General features: G+C 39.4%; 1 protein-coding gene across 1 annotated transcript in view; it reads right to left on the bottom strand.

The window, feature by feature from the left end:
* Nucleotides 1-21,091, bottom strand: part of RAB21 (RAB21, member RAS oncogene family) — a 34,609-nt gene extending 13,518 nt beyond the window's left edge. Inside the window, exons 1-4 of the mRNA XM_522469.9 lie at nt 20,679-21,091; nt 6,345-6,404; nt 5,503-5,610; nt 2,169-2,232 (exon numbers count right to left, since the gene is read on the bottom strand). Coding sequence (XP_522469.2) covers nt 2,169-2,232; nt 5,503-5,610; nt 6,345-6,404; nt 20,679-20,834 — 388 coding nt within the window. The 5' untranslated portion in view covers nt 20,835-21,091. The remainder of the gene's footprint in view (nt 1-2,168; nt 2,233-5,502; nt 5,611-6,344; nt 6,405-20,678) is intronic.
* Between the last annotated feature and the right edge of the window lie 2,322 nt (nt 21,092-23,413).

The raw sequence follows: 23,413 nt of genomic DNA, 5'->3' as shown, positions 1-23,413 counted from the left end.
ACTTTATGTATATGTTAGTAATTTCTATCTTCAGAAAGATGATCAGAATCCCAAAATATTAAATCTTCAGTCATTCATCTACTGTGGCCACTTCCACTCCTAGTAAGTCCATATACCACACAAAGTTACACAAAACTCAGTACTGATTAGCTGTAGCTTTGGTTCCAAATCTCCAAGCAGCCTACTACTTCAGTGTTCCAGTCTGAAATATTCCTGCCTAGCCTAACATCTAGCATCTAGACCAAAACACAGGGGAAATCATCTCGCTTTTTTCCCCCAAGACTTGCCCGATCTGGTACTATAAAGCTACCAATGTAATGGTGGCAAGAGATAAGAAATGTAAACTCAAGTTAAAAAAAATTCTTGGCCGGGTGCAGTGGCTCACGCCTGTAATCCTAGCCCTTTGGGAGGCTGAGGCGGGTGGGTCATGAGGTCAGGAGTTTGAGAACAGCCTGGCCAATATGGTGAAACCCTGTCTCTACTAAAAATACAAAAATTAGCTGGGCGTGGTGGTGCGTGCCTGTAGTCCCAGCTGCTCGGGAGGCTGAGGGAGGAGAATCGCTTGAACCCAGGAGGCGGAGGTTGCAGTGAGCTGAGATCACACCACTGCATTCCAGCCTGGGTGACACAGCGAGACTCCGTCTCGAGAAAAAAAAAATTCTTAAGGCTAAAAGCAGAATTTGCCCAAACTGACCATTCCATTCTTTCATTTCCCCAGATACTACCCTTGTCTTCCACTGAAATGATCCTACCCTGGCTTCTCCCATATTGCTTTTAATATTATCAGGTATGTAGAAAGAAAGCGAGAAAACAGCATGAGGCTATACATCTTAAGGATTAGCAACCTAAGAGTCAGAACGACTTCATTTCAAATCCGATCTCTGAAAGCTACCTGACACTGGGCAAGTTATTATCTCCAGGACTCACCTTCCTCTATAAAACCCTCATAGGATTATGAGGATTACATGAGATAATGTCTGTGAATACACAGTACAGTGTTTAGTATACTTTTATTGTTCAATACTTGTGATATCACAGAAATAATAATCTAAAGAAAAAGGGAACCAAAGAGAAATTCCAGAAGTCCAAAAGTGAGTTGCAGAGTTCCTTTATACCCATTAGGAATATTCCTCCACCCTGGGATCATGATCTACTTGTATCCTTATGGCCAAATCTGACCATTACTCAAAAATGTGTAGTTAAATGTACAGAATAAGAACACAGGCCGTAGTCATTTCCTTAATTTTATTTTAAAGTAGTTACTAAACTTTTTTTCTAAGCAAAATCATACAGTGAAAAAGAAAGGTCAAATTGAAGCAAGGCTGGGAAACTTGAAGCCCCAACTGTTTAGTTTCCAATTTGCTCCCCAAGGCATTCCTTAGAGTTTGAATCTCCTGGAAAATCACTTCTAAATCCTAAATTATTCTTTTTTTTTTTTTTTTTTTTTTAAGACACAGTCTCGCTCTGTTGCCCAAGCTGGAGTGCAATGGCGCGATCTTGGCTCACTGCAACCTCCACCTCCTGGGTTCAAGTGATTCTCCTGCCTCTGCCTCCCAAGTAGCTGGGATTATAGGTGCCCGCCACCACACCCAGCTATTTTTGTATTTTTATTAGAGCGGGGTTTCACCATGTTGGCCAGGCTGGTTTTGAACCTCAGATGATCTACCTGCCTCAGCATCCCAAAGTGCTGGGATCACAGGCGTGAGCCGCTGTGCCCAGCCTATTTTTTTTTTGAGATGGAATCTCACTGTATCACCCAGGCTGGAGTGCAATGGTGCGACCTTGGCTCACTGCACCCTCTGCCTCCCGGATTCAAGCGATTCTCCCACTTCAGCCTCCCAAGTAGCTGGGACTATAGGCATATGCCACCACTGTCTGGCTTTTTTTTTTTTTTTTTTTGTATTTTTTTTAGAGACAGGGTTTTGCCATGTTGACCAGGCTGGTCTTGAACTCCTGACCTCAAGTGATCCACCCACTTTGGCCTCCCAAGGCGCTGGAATTACAGGCATGAGCCACCGCACCAGGCTAAATCCTAAATTATTCTAAAATATTTATATTAATATGCCATTCTTCCTTTCTCATATAACTTTAAAACAAAAATTACTTGTCTTCAATAAAACATTAAGGAAACAGAGGACTTTTTTTTAGAAAAAAGTAATGATGCTTACCAACTATACATAAACAGATTTCATTTCCCAACATTTTCCGTAATTCTTTGACCCAGTTTTTTACCTGTAGATACAAAAGAGCACATATTAAAACAAATCCTGTTGGAATTACTACTATCACAACACCCAAAAAACTCAACACTGTCAAAATACCTCAGAATTTTAAGAGTCTATATTATTTAGTTATTACTAGAAATGATTCACTGAAGAATCATTTATTGCCAGGTTATATTGCAAACTATATACATATAAACATACAATGGAAAAATACACAGAAGCAACTCTAATTATAAATTTGCATCAGTCTTCCACAGATCCAAGCAAAGCTATTCACTAGAGCAAAAGCATATCAACTCCAGCTTCAGATAACAGATGCTTTAACAATATAGATAACAGTGTCACTTTGGACTTAGGAACACATGGGTTTAAAACAGTCTTTTATACCCTAATTGATTCCTAAATAGAGGGCAAAGGAGCTTCAGTGTCACACACTTAAAGACACACACACACAAAAAATGTATATAAGCACCAAAAAAAATTAGAGTGCTAAAATAATTCAATCATTTAGTGTACGACAGGGTTTTGCAACCTTGGCAATACTGACATTTTAGTACAGATAATTCTTTGTTGTGAGGCACTGCTCTGTGCAATGTATGATGTTTAGTAACATCCCTGACTTCCTACCCACTAGATGCCAAGAGCATCCGCCAGTTGTGACAACCAAAGATGTCTCCAGGCATTGCCATCCCCGGTAGAGAACCAATGATATACAGTAACTCCAGTTATGAACTGATTCTCTGGTATGAGTGAAGCATAGTAGTAGACATAGTTGGCAGTAAACTGGAATTAAGTAGATTAATCTTTTGAACTCATGATTTTAAATGTTGATTATAATAACAGAATAAAAGGCAAACTTGGACACCTGCCTTCATTCTTTTCAATGAAATTTAATCTGGATGTAATCAAATCACACTGAACTTATATAACCTCCTGAAAAAATACACATATATCTGTAAATTCCAAAAATTACATTAGCTATGTGGTAACCATTTACTGTGCATCTGGTCTTATGGTGTACAAATGTAACACTTCCCCATTCCTATTCTCTACAGAATGAAGAGGAACTATCTTTGGCAACCCAAAATCCTTATAAAAGCAAAGGTAGTTATCATCACCACATTATCTTTATAACAGCACTGAATGACAGTTTTCTCAGTATAGCCCCACCTTTTTGTTTCATTCACATATATGTATAAAGTTTTCAAAGCATTTAACTTCCACTTTATTGATTTCACATAAGAAAAATTTGACTTAAAATTTTATGCCAATACAATTGGCATAAAATATACATCTTCACCACCTCAAAAGAAACACAGCAGAATCCAATTACGTATCCCTCTCTTCCATGTGCATATAGTATCACAACCTACTAATCTGATCAATTTTTTTTTAAAAAAGCTTGTTAGTCATTTCAAATTAGATACCCCTCCACAAGCACTCTATCTATTCTTTACCCCCATACATTTTTGTTGAGTTAGAGATGGTCACAAATTCTTTGCTAATCTTCCCATTAAGTGGTAGAGTCAAATTCCCCACCCTCTGAATTTGGGCTGGCCTTGTAACCTGCTTTGACAAGAGAATGTGGCAGAAGTAATGCTGTGCCAATCCCAGACTTAAGTCTTAAGAAGGCCTGGTAGCTTCTACTTTTAACTCTTGGGATCCAGTTGTCATATAAAAAGCTTAAGGTAGAATACAGAATAATGAGAGAGCACATAGAGAGAGTACTGGATGATAACACACCAGATATAGTGAGAGGCCAGATGGAGAACTAGGCCTTCTTGGATATTCCAGCTCCAGCCAAACTCCCAGTTCAGTGCAGCTCTATGAGTGACTCCAGTGACATCACAAAGAGCAGTGGACCTGCCTGGTCAACCCACAGAATCATGAGAAATAATAAATTATTGTTTTAAGTCAAAAATTTTGGGGGTTTTGTTACATAGTAGTAGACAACTGGTCCCTTTTCAACCTAAATGACTCGATCTTTTTTTTTTTTTTTTTGAGATGGAGTCTCACTCTGTCACCCAGGCTGGAGTCCAGTGGCGCGATCTAGGCTCACTGCAACCTCTGCCTCCCCAGTTTAAGCAAGTCTCCTGCCTCAGCTTCCCAAGTAGCTAAGATTATAGGCATGTGCCACCAAACCCAGCTAATTTTTTTGTATTTTTAGTAGAGATGGGAGTTCACCATGTTGGCTGGGCTGGTCTCTAACTCCCGACCTCAAGTGATCCGCTGTCCTCGACCTCCCAAAGTGCTGGGATTACAGGCGTGAGCCACTGTGCCTGGCCTCAATCTTCTCTTAATAAAATACTTAAACTATGTCTTTTCATGCAAAACGTGAGAGGGAGATAACAAACAGCAGCACCAAAATAACTTTTAAAAATCATTAAATCTACAAGGTACCTATCGTTTCATTTTCTACTTTTGGATTAAGTTTTTCCATTTATCATTAATAACCCAAGGGCTAACTTGTATATCTGCTCTATCAGATTTAACTGGGAAAAAAAATAAAGAGAAAAAACAAAACAAACAAGGTAAGTAATTTTACCAAGAACAAGCCTGTAACTCAAGGCAAGAAAAGTTTCTTCCTTGGCATTATTCCCTGTAGTTACACATTGTTGACATATTCCAAGAAGAGCTTTAGGAGAAAAGGTCAAATAAGTAACCCATCTGATTGTGATGAAAATTCAGAGGTAATTAAATGGTAACTCATTTTTGGTCCCAAACAACTTTAAGAGTCATACGTATGTGGTGTGTATTTGAAGGGAAGTAAACTAATGAGATAACTTTAAGACTGTCCTTTTAAAACTTTTATTATATTTGGCAAGGAGAAAGCTTAAATGTGATGTTGTTCCTCCTTTTTCCTCTTCACAATAAAGGAACCCGTCCAGCCACACCAAGTTTAAGAGCCCAGTGCGTATGGAATTAAGGAAATATGTGTGATTTTTCCTTAAGAGGGAAAAACAAAAGCCCCCATATTTTTCTGAAGCTCAATTTCAAATATTTCCCTTCCCTAATATTTGAGAAAGCCATGTAATAAGGCATTAATTATTCTAACGTAAATTAATTCATATGAATCAAATATTTCATTAAACATATGAGTACACCACCATGTTGTAGGTGAAAAGAAAAATAAAATGTAAGTGGTCACCAGTTATGCACAAATTATATACTTTATTTTTAAAAAGAAAACTAATCACATTAGTGAATAAAGGTATATTAATGGAAACTTGAAAAATTACTATTGTTCTTCTAAGACATCTACCCATGAATAGAATACCTTCTGAAAAGAATCTTCATCTGTTATGTCATAAACTAAAATAGCTCCATTTGAATCTCTGTAGTAAATTGGACCCAATGCATGGAATCTCTCTTGACCTGCCGTATCCTAAAGAAAGCAACAAATGCTTATTAGATCAGAAGAAAAATACAAATCTGCGATTGCAACTATGGTGAACTTTTTGATTAATTGGAAAATATGGCATAAAGTCAAAGACAACCACAAAACCCTACTAACAGAAACAAAACAGCAAAACAGGCCACACACAAAATTTTTAAGTTATGACCAATATGTAATGTTTTAGTGATATACGAAAGGTACTTTTTCCCTCCCAACCTTCCTCCTCCTCAGCAACTTCCCCACCCCCATTAAAATACCAGTTTCAGTTGCCAGAGGGTCAAAACAACCAACACAGTATTATAAGCCAGGAATAGGCTCTGCCCTAAGTTTAAGTTCCCACACTGGGAGAGACACGGAAATGGAACGTGCATCAAGATCACCAGTCAAGAAGTATCTGCTGCATTATCCTCACCCACCAGCCATTCCCTTAGAAGGCTGGAATATGGAGACACAGGGTAGGGAAAAAAAGGCCAGGCAAGCTGTCCACCCACCCTGTCCTCTCTCTGAAGTGGAACCCTTCTGAGTTGACCCTTCTCCAACTGAAAAGTTATGACAGCAATATTCAAATATACAATTATATTCCAGATATAATTCTCAACCAGATTTTAAGATTCTTTTTAATTAAAAAAAAAAAAAAAGTGTTGGCTAAGCTCCAATTAACTTTAAAAAAAAAGAAAAAAGGAAGAAGCCTCCACGCATAATAGTTGAAAAAGTTCACTTACCCATATGGCAAGGTTTACTCTTTTCCCACCAATATTTAACTTCTTTGTTAAGAATGATGCCTAAAAAGAGAAATAAACATTAAACAATGTTTCTTATAAAATAAGGTTCTTTACCCTAACAACTATAGATGAATGAATCATCTCAATGTAAAAGTTATCTGGGAGAAAAAGTAATCACCGAGTTTTAAATTAATGATCGAAATTGTTTCATTAAAGATAAGACATTATTTACATTTTTATCTAAAAAAAATCTTGTTTTCTGAAAATAGGTTATACAAAACACACAGAAAATAAGTATTTTTTTCTTAATATTTTTCCTTATCTATGTGGAACAAAATTTTCCCTAGAGCATTTAATTTGATGCTACCTTATCTACTCACAGAAAGAAAGAGTCTAAGAGATTTCTAAGATAAAATAAATGTTTACTGGTGGTTTACTTAATGTACAAATATCAATATTATTCAAAATGATTCCACAGTTACTTCATAACTCAATTGTTTAACATATATTCAATAATTATCCTAAGTATTAATGTCAGAGAAATGAAGGGACATGGTTCTACTCTTTATACTCTACTAGAGAAATAAAAATAAAGAGAATTACGATTCCATGTGATAATGGCTAAAATGGAGGGTCTTGCCAAATACACTGTAAAGATAGTACTGAGAAAGGAAGTATAACAGTTGTCTGAATGAGTCAAAGAAGGCTTCAGAGAGAAGGTAATGATCTCCCCTTTAGGAGCAGTAGGGATTGTTCCTGATAGATGAGTGAAGCCACTGAAGCCTCAAACACATGACTCCATCCCACAGGGAACTCCAAGTGGGTATGGTCAATACCAGAGATGAAACTACACAGATGGACTTTACCTTGTGGGTCTCAATAAAACCTGTTCTAAGACACCAGACATGTATTTAGACACACACACACACGTCAAGTATACTTTGGAAATACTATTTATTGATTTTTATACACCAACAATGCACATTAACACATTAGGATGCTGCCAAAAGGAAGGCTAGCTGACTGTATTTATACAAGCATTTCCCAAACTCATTTGAACTTTTTTTCCCTGATTTTCTTCTGTATAGCACTGAACCTTTTTTTCCTGGAAAAATACCAAATTCATCCTAAAGAACAACTGTTTGAAGAAACAGGACTACTGACAAGGGAGAATCACTGAATGGTTTCAAGCAATGGGGAAACAGATCTATATTTTAAGAGAATGACCCTGGGATAGGAAGGGAGGTTGAACTAGAAAAGATAGGTAGAAAGAACACTTACAAAATTGGAGAAAAATATAAAAAAGGAGATCTGAACTAAGACCATGAAGATAGCAAAGAAAGAAGAGTATCAAGAGTTACTGAAGACGAAATATATCCAGAATCCAGAGTCAGCTGACATGTTTAAAAAAAAGGAATAGAGAGCTGAGTTCAGACCTGTATAGAGATAGTCACATTTAGGTGTTATTTATATAGAAGAAAGTGCAAAGAAGGTGAAACAGATAAAAGGTCAGGATGGTGAATTACTGAAGGAAAGAAACAACTGAGATTTCTTTTACCTCAATTTCAGGAAGGACTTTTTGCTATGGGCACACCACAGAAAATTAGAACTAAGAAAAGGCCACTGGATGTAGTGATTAACCAAGGAGTCTACAGATAAATATAAATGGCAGAGCTGGGTTCAAACCCATGTATGTCTGCCTTCAAGGCCCAAGCTATCCTCAAGATATTTTGTAAATAAAATAAAAATTATACAGAAAAGAAGAAAAATTAAATGCCAAAACAGCAAAGTAACCTGAAAAATGAGAAGACCAAATACATGTTATGACAATAAATGTCTTCTCCCATTCAAGCTAACATAGGAGCTAAGAATATGAACTTTGGAGCAGAACCTGTGGATTTGAATCTCAGCTTTGCCACATACTAGCTGTGTAATTTATTTGAACTCAATCATTTTCATGGTTTCAATATCAATGCCACATGGAAAAAAAACAAAATCTGAATCCTATCCGAATATTTAATGGATAGGTCAATTTAAGTGCCTCTTTTTCAAACACATGTAAGAAAGACTGAACCGATCTTCTCCCCAAAATTGGATTTTCATTCTGACTTTAGTATTTTGATCACATTCGCCTTCTCATTGAAGTTTAGAAACTTAGAAATATCTTCTTAAGCCCTTGTCAGTCTATATGCCTCCAAAATCTACCAAGCCTTGTCTTCACATTTCCCCTGGGGTCTATGACCACCAGTCTCTTATTATATCGTAACATAAATACCTCTGGTTCACCTTACACCCCGCTCTGCATGCCATATTATCTTCCCAAAGCTTCCCTGGTTAAAACAAAAACAAAAACAAAACAAACAAAAAAACCCCACAACAACAACTTACAACTCATCGAAGGGTTCCCTAACAGGTTATCATTTTTAATAAGTATGCTTGAACATCACTGCTGACAGCTAATATCATAACCTTTTGGTCATGAGTGTTGTGGAGATTTCTCAGAAGAAGGGAGTGCATCAGAGTTGGTAAAGCTGCCTCATTTCTTTTCTACCATCCCCTCTGAAATTTCCCACCACTCTCCCACGGCAAATTTAAAGGACGGTATTAAGTCTCCATTAAGGAACTATGGATACACAAAAACACTTGTACGGAAAGGGTACACATGACAACATTGATTATATAGAAAAACAAAAACAATGAAATTATCTGTGTTCATTAATAGGTAAGTAGTTAAAAAATCACAAAAATAGCCATCCATGCAGTAAAAACACTACACAGTCATTTCTACTACTGCTGCTAATACTAGCTAACATTTATTAAATGTTTATTTTGTGCCAAGTACTGTGCTATGCACTTTTCACAAAATCATTCATAAGCTGCTTCTTTATAAAAGTTGGGGAGCCCACATTTACAATTAAAAGTCTCAAAGCCTTATCTTTATATCCAAAGACTTCCACAACGTGTCCACATCTATCTTCTTAGGATAGCTTCCAACATTTCTTTACTTATTCTCCAACTTATATGGCTTTTTTGCATCCTCTTCAATTCTTCTGTCCATAAAATTCCCCTCTAATTTGAGCCTATTCTCTGTTCTCTATCTGAATTCCACCTATCCAAATATGGCTCTTTTTCCTTGAAATTTCATGTTCTCTTATACTCATGCACGCAATGCACACAAATTTTTCTAGCCTGAAGAATTTTAGGGAATCAACTCTGCATTTACTGCAGCTTATACTGTCTTATACTATAAATTATCTTTTCATGGGTATAAGTATTCTGTTAACTAGACTACATATTTTTATTTAACGTTTCTACAGCACTTACAATGAAATGGGCAGTGTTCTAAGAGCTTCTCAAATATTAATTCACTTAATTCTCAGGTGCCAATAACACCCTGTGAGTCAGAGATAATTGTTATCCATGTATTACAGATGTGGAAAATGAGGCATAAGGAGGGTAAATATCTTGCCCAAGGTCACACAGTAAGTGACACAGTGCCACTTGAAATCCCAGGCAGTTTGGCTCCAGATATTAATTATAACTACTATGCTACGATACTTCTCAGACTGAGATCTGAGCTAACACTTCCTCTCTTGTGGAAGAAGTGGGGGGAAGTCATAGTACCCTGCCCATAATTGACAATCAAATACTGTTATTATAGATAAGCACATCTACAATATGCCCAGGTAAATCAATGCAGGTATAACTCAATTTAGTAGGAGATATGCTCCTAAGTTTCCTTATCAAATTATTTTAACTCATATATATGATGCACTAGTAAAGCATATTATCAAAGCATCCCTAGTAAATATTTTTTTCCTTCATAATGAAAAACTTAAGCCCTGCTCTATGGAAAGATTCTGTTTCGTAAATCATCTCATTTGATATAAATCCTAAGTTTTTAATATTTTTTATAGACATTTTCTTCAAGGGAGAACTCTTTTTAAAAAACTTTAGAAAACTGTTTTTTAAAAAATAAAATTATGAATATATGTAAGAAGAAAGCTGAAACATCAAGATAGCAACAAACAGGTATAAAAATAGGCACGTAGACCAATGGAACAATAGAGAACGCAGAAATAAAGCCAAATACTTACACTTACCTGATCTTCGACAAAGCATATAAAAACAGAAATTTGGGAAAAGATAGCCTATTTAACAAAAGGTGCTGGGAAAACTGGCAAGCCACATGTAGAAGAATGAAATTGGATCCTCATCTCTCACCTTATACAAAAATCAACTCAAGATGGATCAAAGACTTAAATCTAAGAACTGAAACCATAAAAATTCTAGAGGATAACATTGGAAAAACTCTTCTAGACATTGGCTTAGAGAAAGAATTCATGGCTAACACCCCAAAAGCAAATGCAACAAAAACAAAAATGAATAAATGGTACCTAATTAAACTGAAACGCTTCTGCACAGCAAAATAAATACTCAGCAGAGTAAAAAGACAACCCAGAGTGGAAGAAAATGTTCATAAACTAAGCATCCAACAAAAGACTAATATCCAGAATCTACAAGGAACTCAAACATATCAGCAAGAAAAAAACAACCCCATCAAAAAGTGGGCAAAGGACATGAAAAGACAATTCTCAAAAGAAGATATACAAACAGCCAACAAACGTATGAAGAAATGCTCAACATGACTAATTATCAGGGAAATGCAAATTAAAATCACAATGACATACCCCTTACTCCTGCAAGAATGACCATAATTAGTCAAAATAACAATAGATGTTGGTGTGGATGTGATGAAACGGGAACACTTTTACACTGCTGGTGGGAACGTAAACTAGAACAACCACTAAAGAAAACAGTATGGAGATTACTTAAAGAACTAAAAGCATCATAGAACTATCATTTGATCCAGCAATCCCACTACTGAGTATCTACCCAAAGGAAAAGAAGTTGTCATATGAAAAAGACACATGCACACACGTTTACTGCAGCACAATTCACAACTGCAAAGATATGGAGCCAACCTGAGTGTCCATCAACCAACAAGTGAATAAAGAATATGCGGTATATATACGTCATAGACTACTACTCAGCCATAAAAAGGAACAAAATAATGTCTTTTACAGCAACTTGGATGGAGCTGGAGGCCATTATTCTAAGTGAAGTAGCTCAAGAATGGAAAACCAAATATTGTATGTTCTCACTTATAAGTGAGAGCTAAGCTATGAGGATGCAAAGGTGTAAGAAATGATATAATGGAATTTGGGTACTCAAGGAGGAAGGTTTGGAGGAGGGTATGGGATAAAAGACTACATATTGAATATGGTGTACACTGCTCAGCTGCACCAAAATCTCAGAAATCACCACTAAAGAACTTATCCATGTAACAAAAAAACACCTATACCCCAAAAACTATTGAAATAAAAATAAAAATTTATAAAAAAGGATAGCAGCAAACAATCAAAAGGCTGAAATTTGTCTTTTCTTTTTTAACCACCACTACTAGGCACATTTAATTTGGCCAGACTACTGAGATACCACTGTAGTTATAATAATTACTCTGGAGCAGTGGTTCTTAATTCTTACATGGTAGTGACGGGGGAGAAGTAATTATAAACTTCTTTAAGAATATGAAGAAATCCATGAACCTACTCACTCCCCAAAACACCACTGATACGCACATACTAAAAACAATTCCCACATACTTCCAAGAGATTTATAAATGCCTGGCAACATCTCAGTAAAGAACTCCCAGTCCACAAACGGAAGGAGGGAGAGTGACATTAAACAATAGCCAATTCAAAAGGTTCTAGGACTATAGGAAGGGGAGAAAAATCATACTATGTGCCAAGCACTGTGCTTGGGCTTTTTCATTTAATTTTCAACAACTCTGTGAAGTAGATATTTATCCTTACTTTACAGCTGTGAACCTGATTTTTTTTTTAAAATACAGTGATTCACGGAAGGTCAGACAGCTCAGCTGGGTGCTGCAGTGGGTGGAAGCCTGTCTGACTCCACAATGGTTTTTCCATTGCACAAAGCTAACTGTTCTAGGACATACACACATTTCTTAATCTGGCACTCCTCCACTTGGACAGTAAGTGTTCTTGGACCCTAACCTCCCCAAATATTCTCAGGGTAGGCACAAAGTATTACTAGCAAGGATCCATGTAAGTTATGGCACATTCTCCACCCTACCTCCTTCAAATCCTGAGTTATTTCACCAGTACATCTTCTAATCTCAATTATTTCATCTTCTATGCTTTAGTGATATTACAAAATTAACAATCTTATTAGCTCATGTTGTCATCTGTAACTTGTATTAATACCTGATTCTTGTTTATCCAACAGCTCAGTGGCTATCATAGTGGAAGACAAAAAAAGAAAATGCTATTTAAAAAAAAATCAATCACAGGGAGGAGGAAAAAAATTAAAAATTTAAAAACTTAAAAAAAAGGATTATAAGAGAGAAATAACAGGGAAAAAATATATCTGCCAAATTAAAGTCTTTTCATAACTTGTTTAATCAATTTTTTGGTTCTCTGTTAGCGGGACCATTTGCTGTGCTTGCTAACTACCGTTCTGTCAAAGCAAACCACCTAAAGTAGTATTTGATAATTATAAGGTATCTGTTGAAAGCAACATAGTAACTACATTGTGAACAAATACTTTCCTGGCTTTATCTAGTATCAACTAAATTCAACAGACTTCATTAATTGGGGGCCTGCCGTTGGGGAGTGTATGAGTAAGATAGTAGGAGAGTGTGTGTGTGTGTGTGTGTGTGTGTGTGTGTGTGTGTGTGTGTGCGTGCGCGCGCGCGCGCGCAAAATAAATATTCTTGCTAGTTGCTAACACTGGTGCAGACTTAAGTATTTAAATAATGTACAACTATTTGTTAATTTTTAAAATAAAATAAATAAATAAATGAGTAAAGCATTACCACTTCCATACTTAAGAGATGACAGAATTAAGGCAGGTTAATTTATAAAATTAGCCCTCTCTAGCAAGGCAATAAAAATTAGCTATCAAAAAACTAAGCTAGGCCGGGCACGGTGGCTCACGCCTGTAATCCCAACACTTTGGGAGGCTGAGGTGGGTGATCACCTGAGGTCAGGAGTTCGGGACCAGCCTGACCAACAAGGTGAAACCCCATCTCTACTAAAAATATAAAATTAGCCAGGCTTGATGGTGGGCGCCTGTAATCCCAGCTACTCAGGAGGCTGAGGCAGGAGACTTGCTTGAATCCACGGGGCAGAGGTTGCAGTGAACTGAGATCATGCCATTCCTCTCCAGCTTAGGCGAAAGCGCGATACACCATCTCAGGAAAAAAACAAAACAAAACCTAAGCTAGGTGCTTGAATATTTTCACATTTCTTCTTAGTTTCTAAAAACAAGGATTATAATTAGTTTAGGAGTCCAAATAAAGACTTTCAAAAGGAAAGTCAAAGAATCATGTTTAAAGAGTAACTCAAAGCACAAAGCAGAAAATGGCAGTCAGATATAGAAATTTGTGGCCACATTCACAAAAACTCATTTCTTAAGTAAAATCACCCAAACTTCTATAAAATACTAATAAAATACTAAGCAGAAAAAGATTTTAAAAGAACTTCAATTATTATACTGTATGAAGATATTATAATAAATCACTTAAATTAACAGTAATATGGCTTTCAAGAATACTTACAAGATACTTTGAACACTCAAAATATTCTTTATGCAAACAAAGAAACCAAGATTCCTAGACCAAGACTATGATGCAAAATGTAAAACCACTGCTACAACCTGAATGCCAAGTGTTGCTCAGGTTAAGGTGTGTTTAAAAAATAAATAAAAGCCAAGTGTCTCAAAAATAAAATAAAATAAATTTTCTTTTAAGAAGTAGTAGACTAGGCCAAAAAAGGCATACCATTTCTATTTTTTAAATTTATTTATTTTTTATTTTTATTTTTTTGAGATGGAGTCTTGCTCTGTTGCCCAGGCTGGAGCACAATGGTGCAATCTTGGCTCACTGCAACCTCTGCCTCCCAGGTTCAAGTAATTCTCCTTCCTTAGCCTCCTGAGTAGCTGGGATTACAGGTACCCACCATCATGCCTGGCTCATTTTTTGTATTTTTGTAGAGATGAGGTTTCACCATGTTAGCCAGGCTGGTCTTGAACTCCTGACCTCAGGTGATCCACCCACCTCAGCCTCCCAAAGTGCTGGGCTTACAGGTGTGAGCCACCATGCCCGGCCCTTTTATTTTTAGTTTTTTAAAATAGGGTCTTACTATGTTGCCCAGGTTGGTCTTAAACTCCTGGGCTCAAGCTATCCTCCTGCCTGCACTTCTCAAAGTGCTGGGATTACTGAGCCACTATGCCCAGCTGGCACACCATTTCTATTTGTGGGACCTTGGAAATTTAATTCAAGTCTTTTTCATTTTTTAAGAGACAGGGTCTCACTCTGTCACCCAGCTGGAGTGCAGTGGCACAATCATAGCTCACTGCAGCCTCAATCTCTTAGGCTCAAGTGATCCACCAGCCTGAGCCTCCTGAGTACCCAGGAATATAAGTGTGCATCATCATGCCCAGCTATTTTTTTTTTTTTTAACTAGAGATGGACTCTTGCTACATTACCCATTATGGTCTTGAACTTGTGTCCTCAAGCAATCCTCCCACCTCATCCTCCCAAAGCATGGGATTATAGGTGCGAGCCACTGCACCCAGCCAAATCCAAGTCTTAGTTTCCTCATTTGCCAAACTGTTAGGATACTACCTGCCTAGCCAACCTTACAGCACTACTTTGTTATTCACCCAGGCACCTATCCTAGACTTCAGGAGGCAGGCAGAATTCTATAGTTGGGACTCTAAAAAGAAAGGGGACTGTTGATCTTGATTAATCTTCAATAAGCACCTTCAATAAGGGGAAAAAAAAGGGGTACATAACCCAGGCGCACAGATATAAAGAAGGCACACCAAATTGAGGAAGTGGTTAAAACCAAAATGGCACAATCCTTTAAGAATAAAGTCAAGAAAAGTAACTGATAGTTAAAGTACCTTGCTCATCTTTATATTCCCCAGCTAATACAATGTTTGACATATACCAAGTATAAAATAAATGGTTCTTGAATTTAACTGCATAGATTCAACAGTATTGCCTTCGTAAATTCCAGAGAAACAGTAGTAACTCCCTCACTCCAATTGTCTTTCTTATTTTTCCCAAGTTTATCAAAGCCTCAAATCAGCGAGGAAATCACACGAGAGCTTGGGGACTCTATATAAGTTAAGAGAGCTTACGTACAGGATTACTCCGTAACTATCAGTAACCTTGGAGCAGCTCTGGAAAAAGAGAGCCACACTAAAACACCAAAGTATGGCAAATGTCACAATTAAAAAACAAAAAAAAGAAAGTGAATTCCGGAAATGTAGATCTCAGTGAAAACACTAGAATGGATTTGCTTTGTTTTAAAAATATTTAACCTATAAGCAATTTTAAATATAATGACCCCTCAGAGACAGCATGAGTTCTCAAAATAATTCATGTGAAAATAATCCCATTACCCTTTTTGACTGAATTGCCATGAAAGAAAAACATAAATCCAGCATCATTTATTCATTTAACATCAAACAGCAAACATTTATTAAACAAACATGTGCCAGGCTCTGTGCTAGTAGCTTTACATATGATGGCTGTCTATGTAATAATCCACATAAAGTCCTATGAGTAAGGTACTCCCATTTTAAAGAAAAGGAGCTTGCTTACAGGCATTAGAATATCCTGTCAGGATCACGATGGCTATGAAGTGGGAGTAAGAATTCAAACCCCAGTGTAACTTCAAAGTCCTTTCTCTTTTCACCACATTATATGGCCTCCTAATAGATCTGAGTACTGCAGAAACACAGCCTATCTTGTCTTCTGCAAGAATTTGACAAAGCGTCTCATGATAACCTTGTGGGCAAGACAGATGTAGCTTGGGCAAAAAGGAGAACTGTAATGCTGGAGTAAATGTTTACATTTTATTAAGGGATTTGTGTCCACTAGGTAGTAGCCCATAGCAGTCATTAATATGTATAGCACTCCATTAACAACTGTTTCTTACTCAAGGGAAGGAGGAGGGGATGGCCTGTGGCCCATTAAGATTCTATATGTCCACAGAAAATTGCACTTCTGGTCATGTATCACTGGACTACAGTAAAACTTGCTGCAGAACTTTGTACTTGGCCCTCTCTCTCTGCTTTCTTTCAAAGTCTTTAATAATGACCTGTTGAGAACATTAAGGGCATTCTTACCTAACTTTCAGATGACAAAGTTAAAAAGTAGCTAATCCAGACAGTAGATTCCACACCTTACTCTTTGCCATGTCCAGGACCCAACCCAGTACCTGGCCCAAAGGAGCCCAGTCAGTGTTTTGTGAATTACAGAATCCAAATTAAAAAGGACATTAACAGGCTTAACTACTGGAGCAAATCTACCAAGGCCAACCTTAATGGGTCAAGTATATTAGAAACAAAAGAAAAAGCTTAACTACAATACCAAAGAAAAGAGAATCTGAGAGATACAAATAATACCCTTTTTTTTGAAGCAATTAAGACTAAGATGTTTCAGTTGACAGCAAATTCATATTTATCAAAGAGAAATTCTGAGAGCTTCCCTAAAAGCTCAGAGAATCTTTTCTACTTCAGTGTTGGAAAAGGATTCTCAACAGGAGAGGTGACAGCCTGCACTTCTCTGTTCAGTTCAAACCACCACACCTGGAATTATTTCTACAGCTCAAGGAATCACACTTTAAGGAAAGGACAATGATTACATAGTGCCTAGAAGAGATTCAAAATAGTGAAAGGGCCAGGCACAGTGGCTCATACCTGTAATTTCAGCATTTCAAGAGGCCAAAGCAGAAGGATTGCTTGAGCTCAGAGTTCTACAACAGCCTGGGCAACATAGCAAAACCTCAACTCTACCAAAAAAAAAAAAAAACATTAGCCGAGCATGGTGGCGCACGCCTGTGGTCCCAGCTACTTGGAGGCTGAGGTGGAAGGATTACTTGAACCCAGGAGTTGGAGGCTGCAGGCAGCTATGATATCACCACTAGAGCAAGACTCTGCCTCCAAAAAAAAAAAAAAGTGAAAGGATTTAAAACGATGTCACTGTCACTGGAGATCCAGTTAAGGGAGCCAGAGTTGTTTACCCAAGAGAAGACAAGATAGCTGTCTTCAACTATCAGAAGGAATGTCATATGAGACACCAAGACTCAGTGGGGAGAATTAGGACTGAAAACTACAGGGAAACAGATTTTGGCTTTCTATACAGAAAAACTTATTAGAAATTAGACCTGTCTAAAAATAAAATAGGACCGGAAGTGGTGGCTCACACCTGTAATCCCAGCACTTTGGGAGGCCGAGGCAGGTGGATCACCTGAGGTCAGGAGTTCGAGACCAGCCTGGCCAACATGGCAAAACCCCATCGCTACTAAACATACAAAAATTAGCCAGGCATGGTGGCACATGCCTGTAGTCCCAGCTACTCGGGAGGCTGAGGCAGGAGAACCACTTGAATCCAGGAGGCAGAGGTTGCAATGAGCCGAGATCGCACCCCTCCACTCCAGCCTGGGTGATAGAGTGAGATTCCATCTCAAAAATAAAAAAAAAATTTAAAAATGAAATGGGACACCTTAGGACAAAGTGAGCTTTCCACTTTCCATAATACCAGTTCATTTCACCTCCAAGACATTAAAAAAAAAAAAAGGGGGGACAATCACTTGACTAAACATTAGAAGACCAAAATAGTGATCCATACATAAACTGTCTTAAATTCCTGTCAATCCTGCAATTCTTTGAAATGTATGAGAATGTACTTTATAAAATACAAAGTAGTTTACAGAGATAGGTACTCTGTTGACAAGAAAAAAGGTGAACTCTTCCTCTCATATCTTCTGACATGATTTCCTCTCCATTTGGAAATTAAAAGAATACAAAGTTGTGTCTTACAAGTCACATAAATCAAATTCCTCTGAAAAACTGTTAAGAAAGATGAGGTGAACTGATATCTCTGAAAGAGATTAGACACATTGCTGTTTACATACATTGGTGAACAACAAAATCCTAAATTCTATAATATAATTCAGATATTAATACTGGATATCTACTATAACTTCATCCTCCCCTCTGCAGGAGTACAGTGGCTTTTCATATATTTAAAAACCTTTACTCTGCTTTTAGTTTCAAGAATGTTTTAGAAATTTAAAATGGAAGTGTAATTTTTAAGTTGAAAGGGTATGGCCAGGTGCAGTGGCTCACCCCTGTAATCCCAGCACTTTGGGAGGCCAAGGCGGGCAAATCACCTGAGGTCAGGAGTTCGAGACCTGCCTGGGCAACATGGTGAAACCCCCGTTTCTACTAAAAATACAAAAAAATTAGCCAGATGTGGTGGCGTGTGCCTGTAATCCCAGCTACTTGAGAGGTTGACGCAGGAGAATCACTTGACCCAGGAGGTGGAGGTTGCAGTGAGTGGAAATTGCTGCACTTCAGCCTGGGCGACAGGGCAAGACTCAAGTTATCTTTTGAAAAAAAACGTGGAGACCTCAATTACAATAGTTTTCTTTTATCTTAGATCTTTGCATAAAGGAAAACACTAGATGGGTTATTTATCAATATACCGAGGTAATGTGATTTAATTGCTCAAAATCTGAAGTCAGACAGGGGTTCAAATTTGAGCTTGGACACTCCTGCACCATTGACTTGTGGTAATATTACTGCCAGCAAAATTACTCAACTAAACGTTTTTCCTCAGCTGTAGGGCTATCCACTAAACTATCCACTTCATAGGGTGTTATAAGAATTAAAGCAAGCAGACAGAAAGCAAGCAAAATAATCAGCACAGTAAGAACTCACTAAATGTTAGCTATTGTTACTACTTTACCTAAGTAAATCTCTAAACTTCCAAACGATCCTAGGTATTTGTCCAGTGAATTTTCTTGATCTAAAACACCAGGCTCTCACTAATGACACTGAACAATAACAACTCATTATTAAAATTTTGTCAGTGTTCTGGTACAAGGATTTTTAAAAAATGCAGTTTCCTGGCACTCACTTTTTCAGATATGCTTTACATACGAGTAAAATCAGAGGAGTAAAAATAGAACATGGAATCAGAGCCAGAGCGTCTTGTAAATTCTAGACTCAGTAGTTTAATAATAGCATCAAACATCCAATGTCACAACAATTAGGAGATTACGCATTCTATTAAGTAGTGTCGATGTTCTCACATACTACACATTTACTAATTAAGACCTATTGGGCAAGTTGGGGCGGTTAATTAAAGACAGACAACTTACACTGGACCAGGTCATCAGTGCTTTTTCTGTATATTTATCCTGACAACCCTATGAGCTAGATACTACTATTATGGCCATTTTAACAGAAGAAACAGGCACAGACAGGTTAAGTAACTTACCCAGTATGACACAGCTAGTTAAATGGATGGAGGTGAGACATGAACCTGGACAATCAGGCTCAAAAGTCCACTAGACTTTACTGCCTTTGACCAAATTGGTAAGTCAAATTAGTAGGATAAATTTCTCCTAATAACATCAAAACTGATTTCTCTGGGAGAGGTGGGGTGAGTACAACTCCCTCAAAGGCCCGGCTTCACTCTCAATCAATGATAACATTTTAACACCTTTCCAATGTACCTGTGGAAGAAAGCCGACCTTTTATTTTACAGGTAAAGAAACTGAGTAACAGCAGCGGCTTTTAGTCTGGGGACCAATTGTTGGCCAGTATTCACTTGATGTTTCAGCGTGGGTCAATCGACCTCGCAGAATATGAGTGACCCGCAAGTCAGACCCACGCAGGCTGCAATGAAACTGCGTAACACGCCTGGGCAAGCGGTCATTTCAAAAAACCTCCAGAGATGGCTCTTTTGCCATTCCTGTTACTCAGGACAAAATGGAACTTGCATAAACACTTAGTCATCAGTAAGCGCTGAAGTTACAAATCACCTAATTCGCAAAATCAAATGCGCAGCTAAGTTCCTAATTCTGAAAGAAAGAAAAGGAGCTAACATTTGGAGACTGCAACACTGACACCTGGGACCCAGGAAGTGCAGTAAATGGGAAAAAATAGCCCACGGACGGAGACCACAACGTGCGCAGCCACCACGGGGGACACTGGGGACTTTTCAGGGCCCTTCCACTTCCCTCCCAACAGCCTGTCCTCGCGTCTACAGGCTGCCCCGACCTGGTGATTCCCCAGGGCGAATTCGGAAAGGTAAACCGAAGGCGGAGATGACAGGCCTGAGATTTGCCAGCCTACATCCAGGGGACCAGGGCGGCAAAGTTTCCCCAGCCCCGGAGGGGTAGGGGCCCTGAGGCGCCCCCTCCCGCTCCCCGAGGTCCGCACCTGCAGAGTGGTGATGTGCTTGTCGTTAAACTTGTTCTCGCAGTAGCGCAGCACCAGCGACGTCTTCCCCACGCAGCCTTCCCCCAGCAGCACCACCTTGAACGAATAGGCTCGGCCCGCCGCCGCCGCCCCGCCGCCGCCGCCGGCCGCAGCCATCCCGTCGCTTCCCGGCCGCCCGAGCCCGAGTGTCGCGCCGCCCTCCCGACAGCCGCGGCAGCGCCTTCACAGCCACGGCCGGCTCAGCCCCCACCGCCTCGGCCCCGCCGACCCGGGCGCTGTCCCCACGCCCTCCTCGGGCGAGGCCTGGAAGGGCTGAGGGAAAGTCCGAGAATGAAGGGCCCCAGCCCACCACGTCAGGCACCGGAGGAAAAGCGAAGAACGATCCCTCTCTGCCTCCCTCTAATGGCGTCTCCTTCCTCCTACGTCACACCTCGGGTCACGTGAGCGCCGGTGCCGGGGCGGCCCCTGCGACTAGCCCCAGAAGAACGTGCCTGGACGTGGGCGGGGCTTCTGGGGCATCTCCCGGGGTGGAGCTGGATGTGAGTCGAGCGCCTACTGGCAATCTAGGGCAGAGCCCCGCCGCTTGCGAGCCACCTCTGCTTTTCAGTTGGTGGGAGCCAGCGGGAATAAGGAACCAGGAATTTGAGGCGAGCCCAGCTCTGGTGAAATGAAGGGCAGAACTTCATCGTTTTTGCATGTTCACAATGCTAATGATCTCTCACACCAGAGGTCACTGTAAACCATATCTGCCAAGGTGCCCTTGAATCTCTCTGTGGGATCCCGAATCATAGCGCTTCCAAGTTCCTCTGACCGCCTGGTCAACTACTCCATCATCTTTCAAGTCTCAGCTTAAACCGCGTCCCTGACCACCCAATCCTTCCCCCATCCTTCCATTCCCCCACCCCACAAAATTAGGTATTTCTTACCACCAGTATACCTCCTTTACTAGGGCTTTACACACTCCATGGATATTATTAATACTTTGCTAAGTGTTTATCGACTCTCATTAGACTATAGGTTTGTTGAGGGCAAGGTCTGTATAAGACCTGCCCACCTTTGAATTCCTAACCCCAAGTGCTCTTCAGTTTTTCTGTCTTTCATGAAGCCTCTGACATTCCATGGTACTCCACCTTGAGGTGGCTTGTTTGATGATTGCTTGTTTTTTCTCATCTGCATCCCCATTCTTTTTTGTTTGTTTGTATTGTTAGTTTTGAGATGGAGTATCGCTCTGTCGCCCAGACTGGAGTGCAGTGGCGTGATCTCAGCTCACTGCAGTCTCTGCCTCCTGGTTCAAGTCATTCTCCTGCCTCAGCCTCCCGAGAAGCTGGGACCATAGGCGCCCACCACCGCGCCCCGCTACTTTTTGTATTTTTAGTGGAGACGGGGTTTCACCATGTTGGCCAGGCTGGTCTTGAACTCTGACCTCAAGTGATCCACCTGCCTCGGCCTCCCAAAGTGCTGGGATTACAGGTGTGAGCCACCACGCCCGGCCTGCCTCCAAGAAATCATACTCCTCCAAGAAATCATACTAATATTTCTGAAAATTTGCTGGAAACCTGGTGTCAGGTAAACATTTTTTTAAAAATCAAACTTCTTTCACACTTCAAACCAGGTTTAAAAAAAAAGAGGCCGGGCGTGGTGGCTCATGCCTGTAATCCCAGCACTTTGGGAGGCCAAGGCGGGCGGATCACAAGGTCAGGAGATCGAGACCATCCTGGCCAATATGGTGAAACCCCATCTCTACTAAAATACAAAAAATTAGCTGGGCATGGTGGCGCAAGCCTGTAACCCCAGCTACTCGGGAGACTGAGGCAGGGGAAGCGCTTGAACCCGGGAGGCAGAGGTGGCAGTGAGCCGAGATCGCGCCACTGCACTCTAGCCTGGCGACAGAGGAAGACTCCGTCTCAAAAAAAAAAAAGAGTCGGTTAATTCATTCAACAAATATTTGCAAGTGCCCACCATATGCCAGGCACTGTGATCAACAAGATAAAATGTCTCTGTCCTCACAGAGCTTACATTTTATCAGGGAAGACAGACATAGTCAATTGTACAATAAATGCTTTCATCTTGATGAAACAGTTCAGAGTATCTTGCAAGCATATATGGGAACCCAACTGATTTAGCATGCTAGAGAAGCTTTCCCTGGAGAAAGTTATCTTTGGGTAAGAGTAACCTAGTCAGGAAGGACAGGAGAGCTCTGCAAACAGAGATAACAGCATGTTCAATGGCTTCAGATAGGAAGGAGCATCTAAAGTTGAGCAACTGTAAATGTGACTAGAATTTAGGGAGGAAAAAAAAACTCCAGAAGAGACCATGAGGAAGTTGGGGATCAATACTGAAAGGGTCTTTAAGCAAATGAAGGATTTTCGTAAGATGACTGACATAATCAGATTTGACCACTCTGGCTATCATTTGAAAAGTGAATTGGAGAAGGATAATATTTTAGATTTGTTTAGAACCAACCATTAAAGAGGCTCTATGTTTTATAAAATATCCTCATGATTGTATCTAAAGATATATTTTCTAACTCCTCCACATTCCTCCCCTTAGGGTCTTTGCACATTTGTAGACACTTCCAGAACTAGGAAAGAACTTCATTTTGAGAGAGCACCTTCCATTGTTCTTTCTGAGCACTTCCTCATATTGGATTGAAATCTGCCTCTCTTCACCTGCAATTAATTATTTCTGTTTATATTTATACATTATATATCGAATCCCTATTCCCTATAAACATA

This window comes from Pan troglodytes, chromosome 10 (assembly GCF_028858775.2).
Source record: "Pan troglodytes isolate AG18354 chromosome 10, NHGRI_mPanTro3-v2.0_pri, whole genome shotgun sequence".
NCBI lineage: Eukaryota > Metazoa > Chordata > Mammalia > Primates > Hominidae > Pan > Pan troglodytes.
Note: the sequence above shows the minus strand (reverse complement) of the source record. Positions and strands in the feature narration are given on the sequence as shown.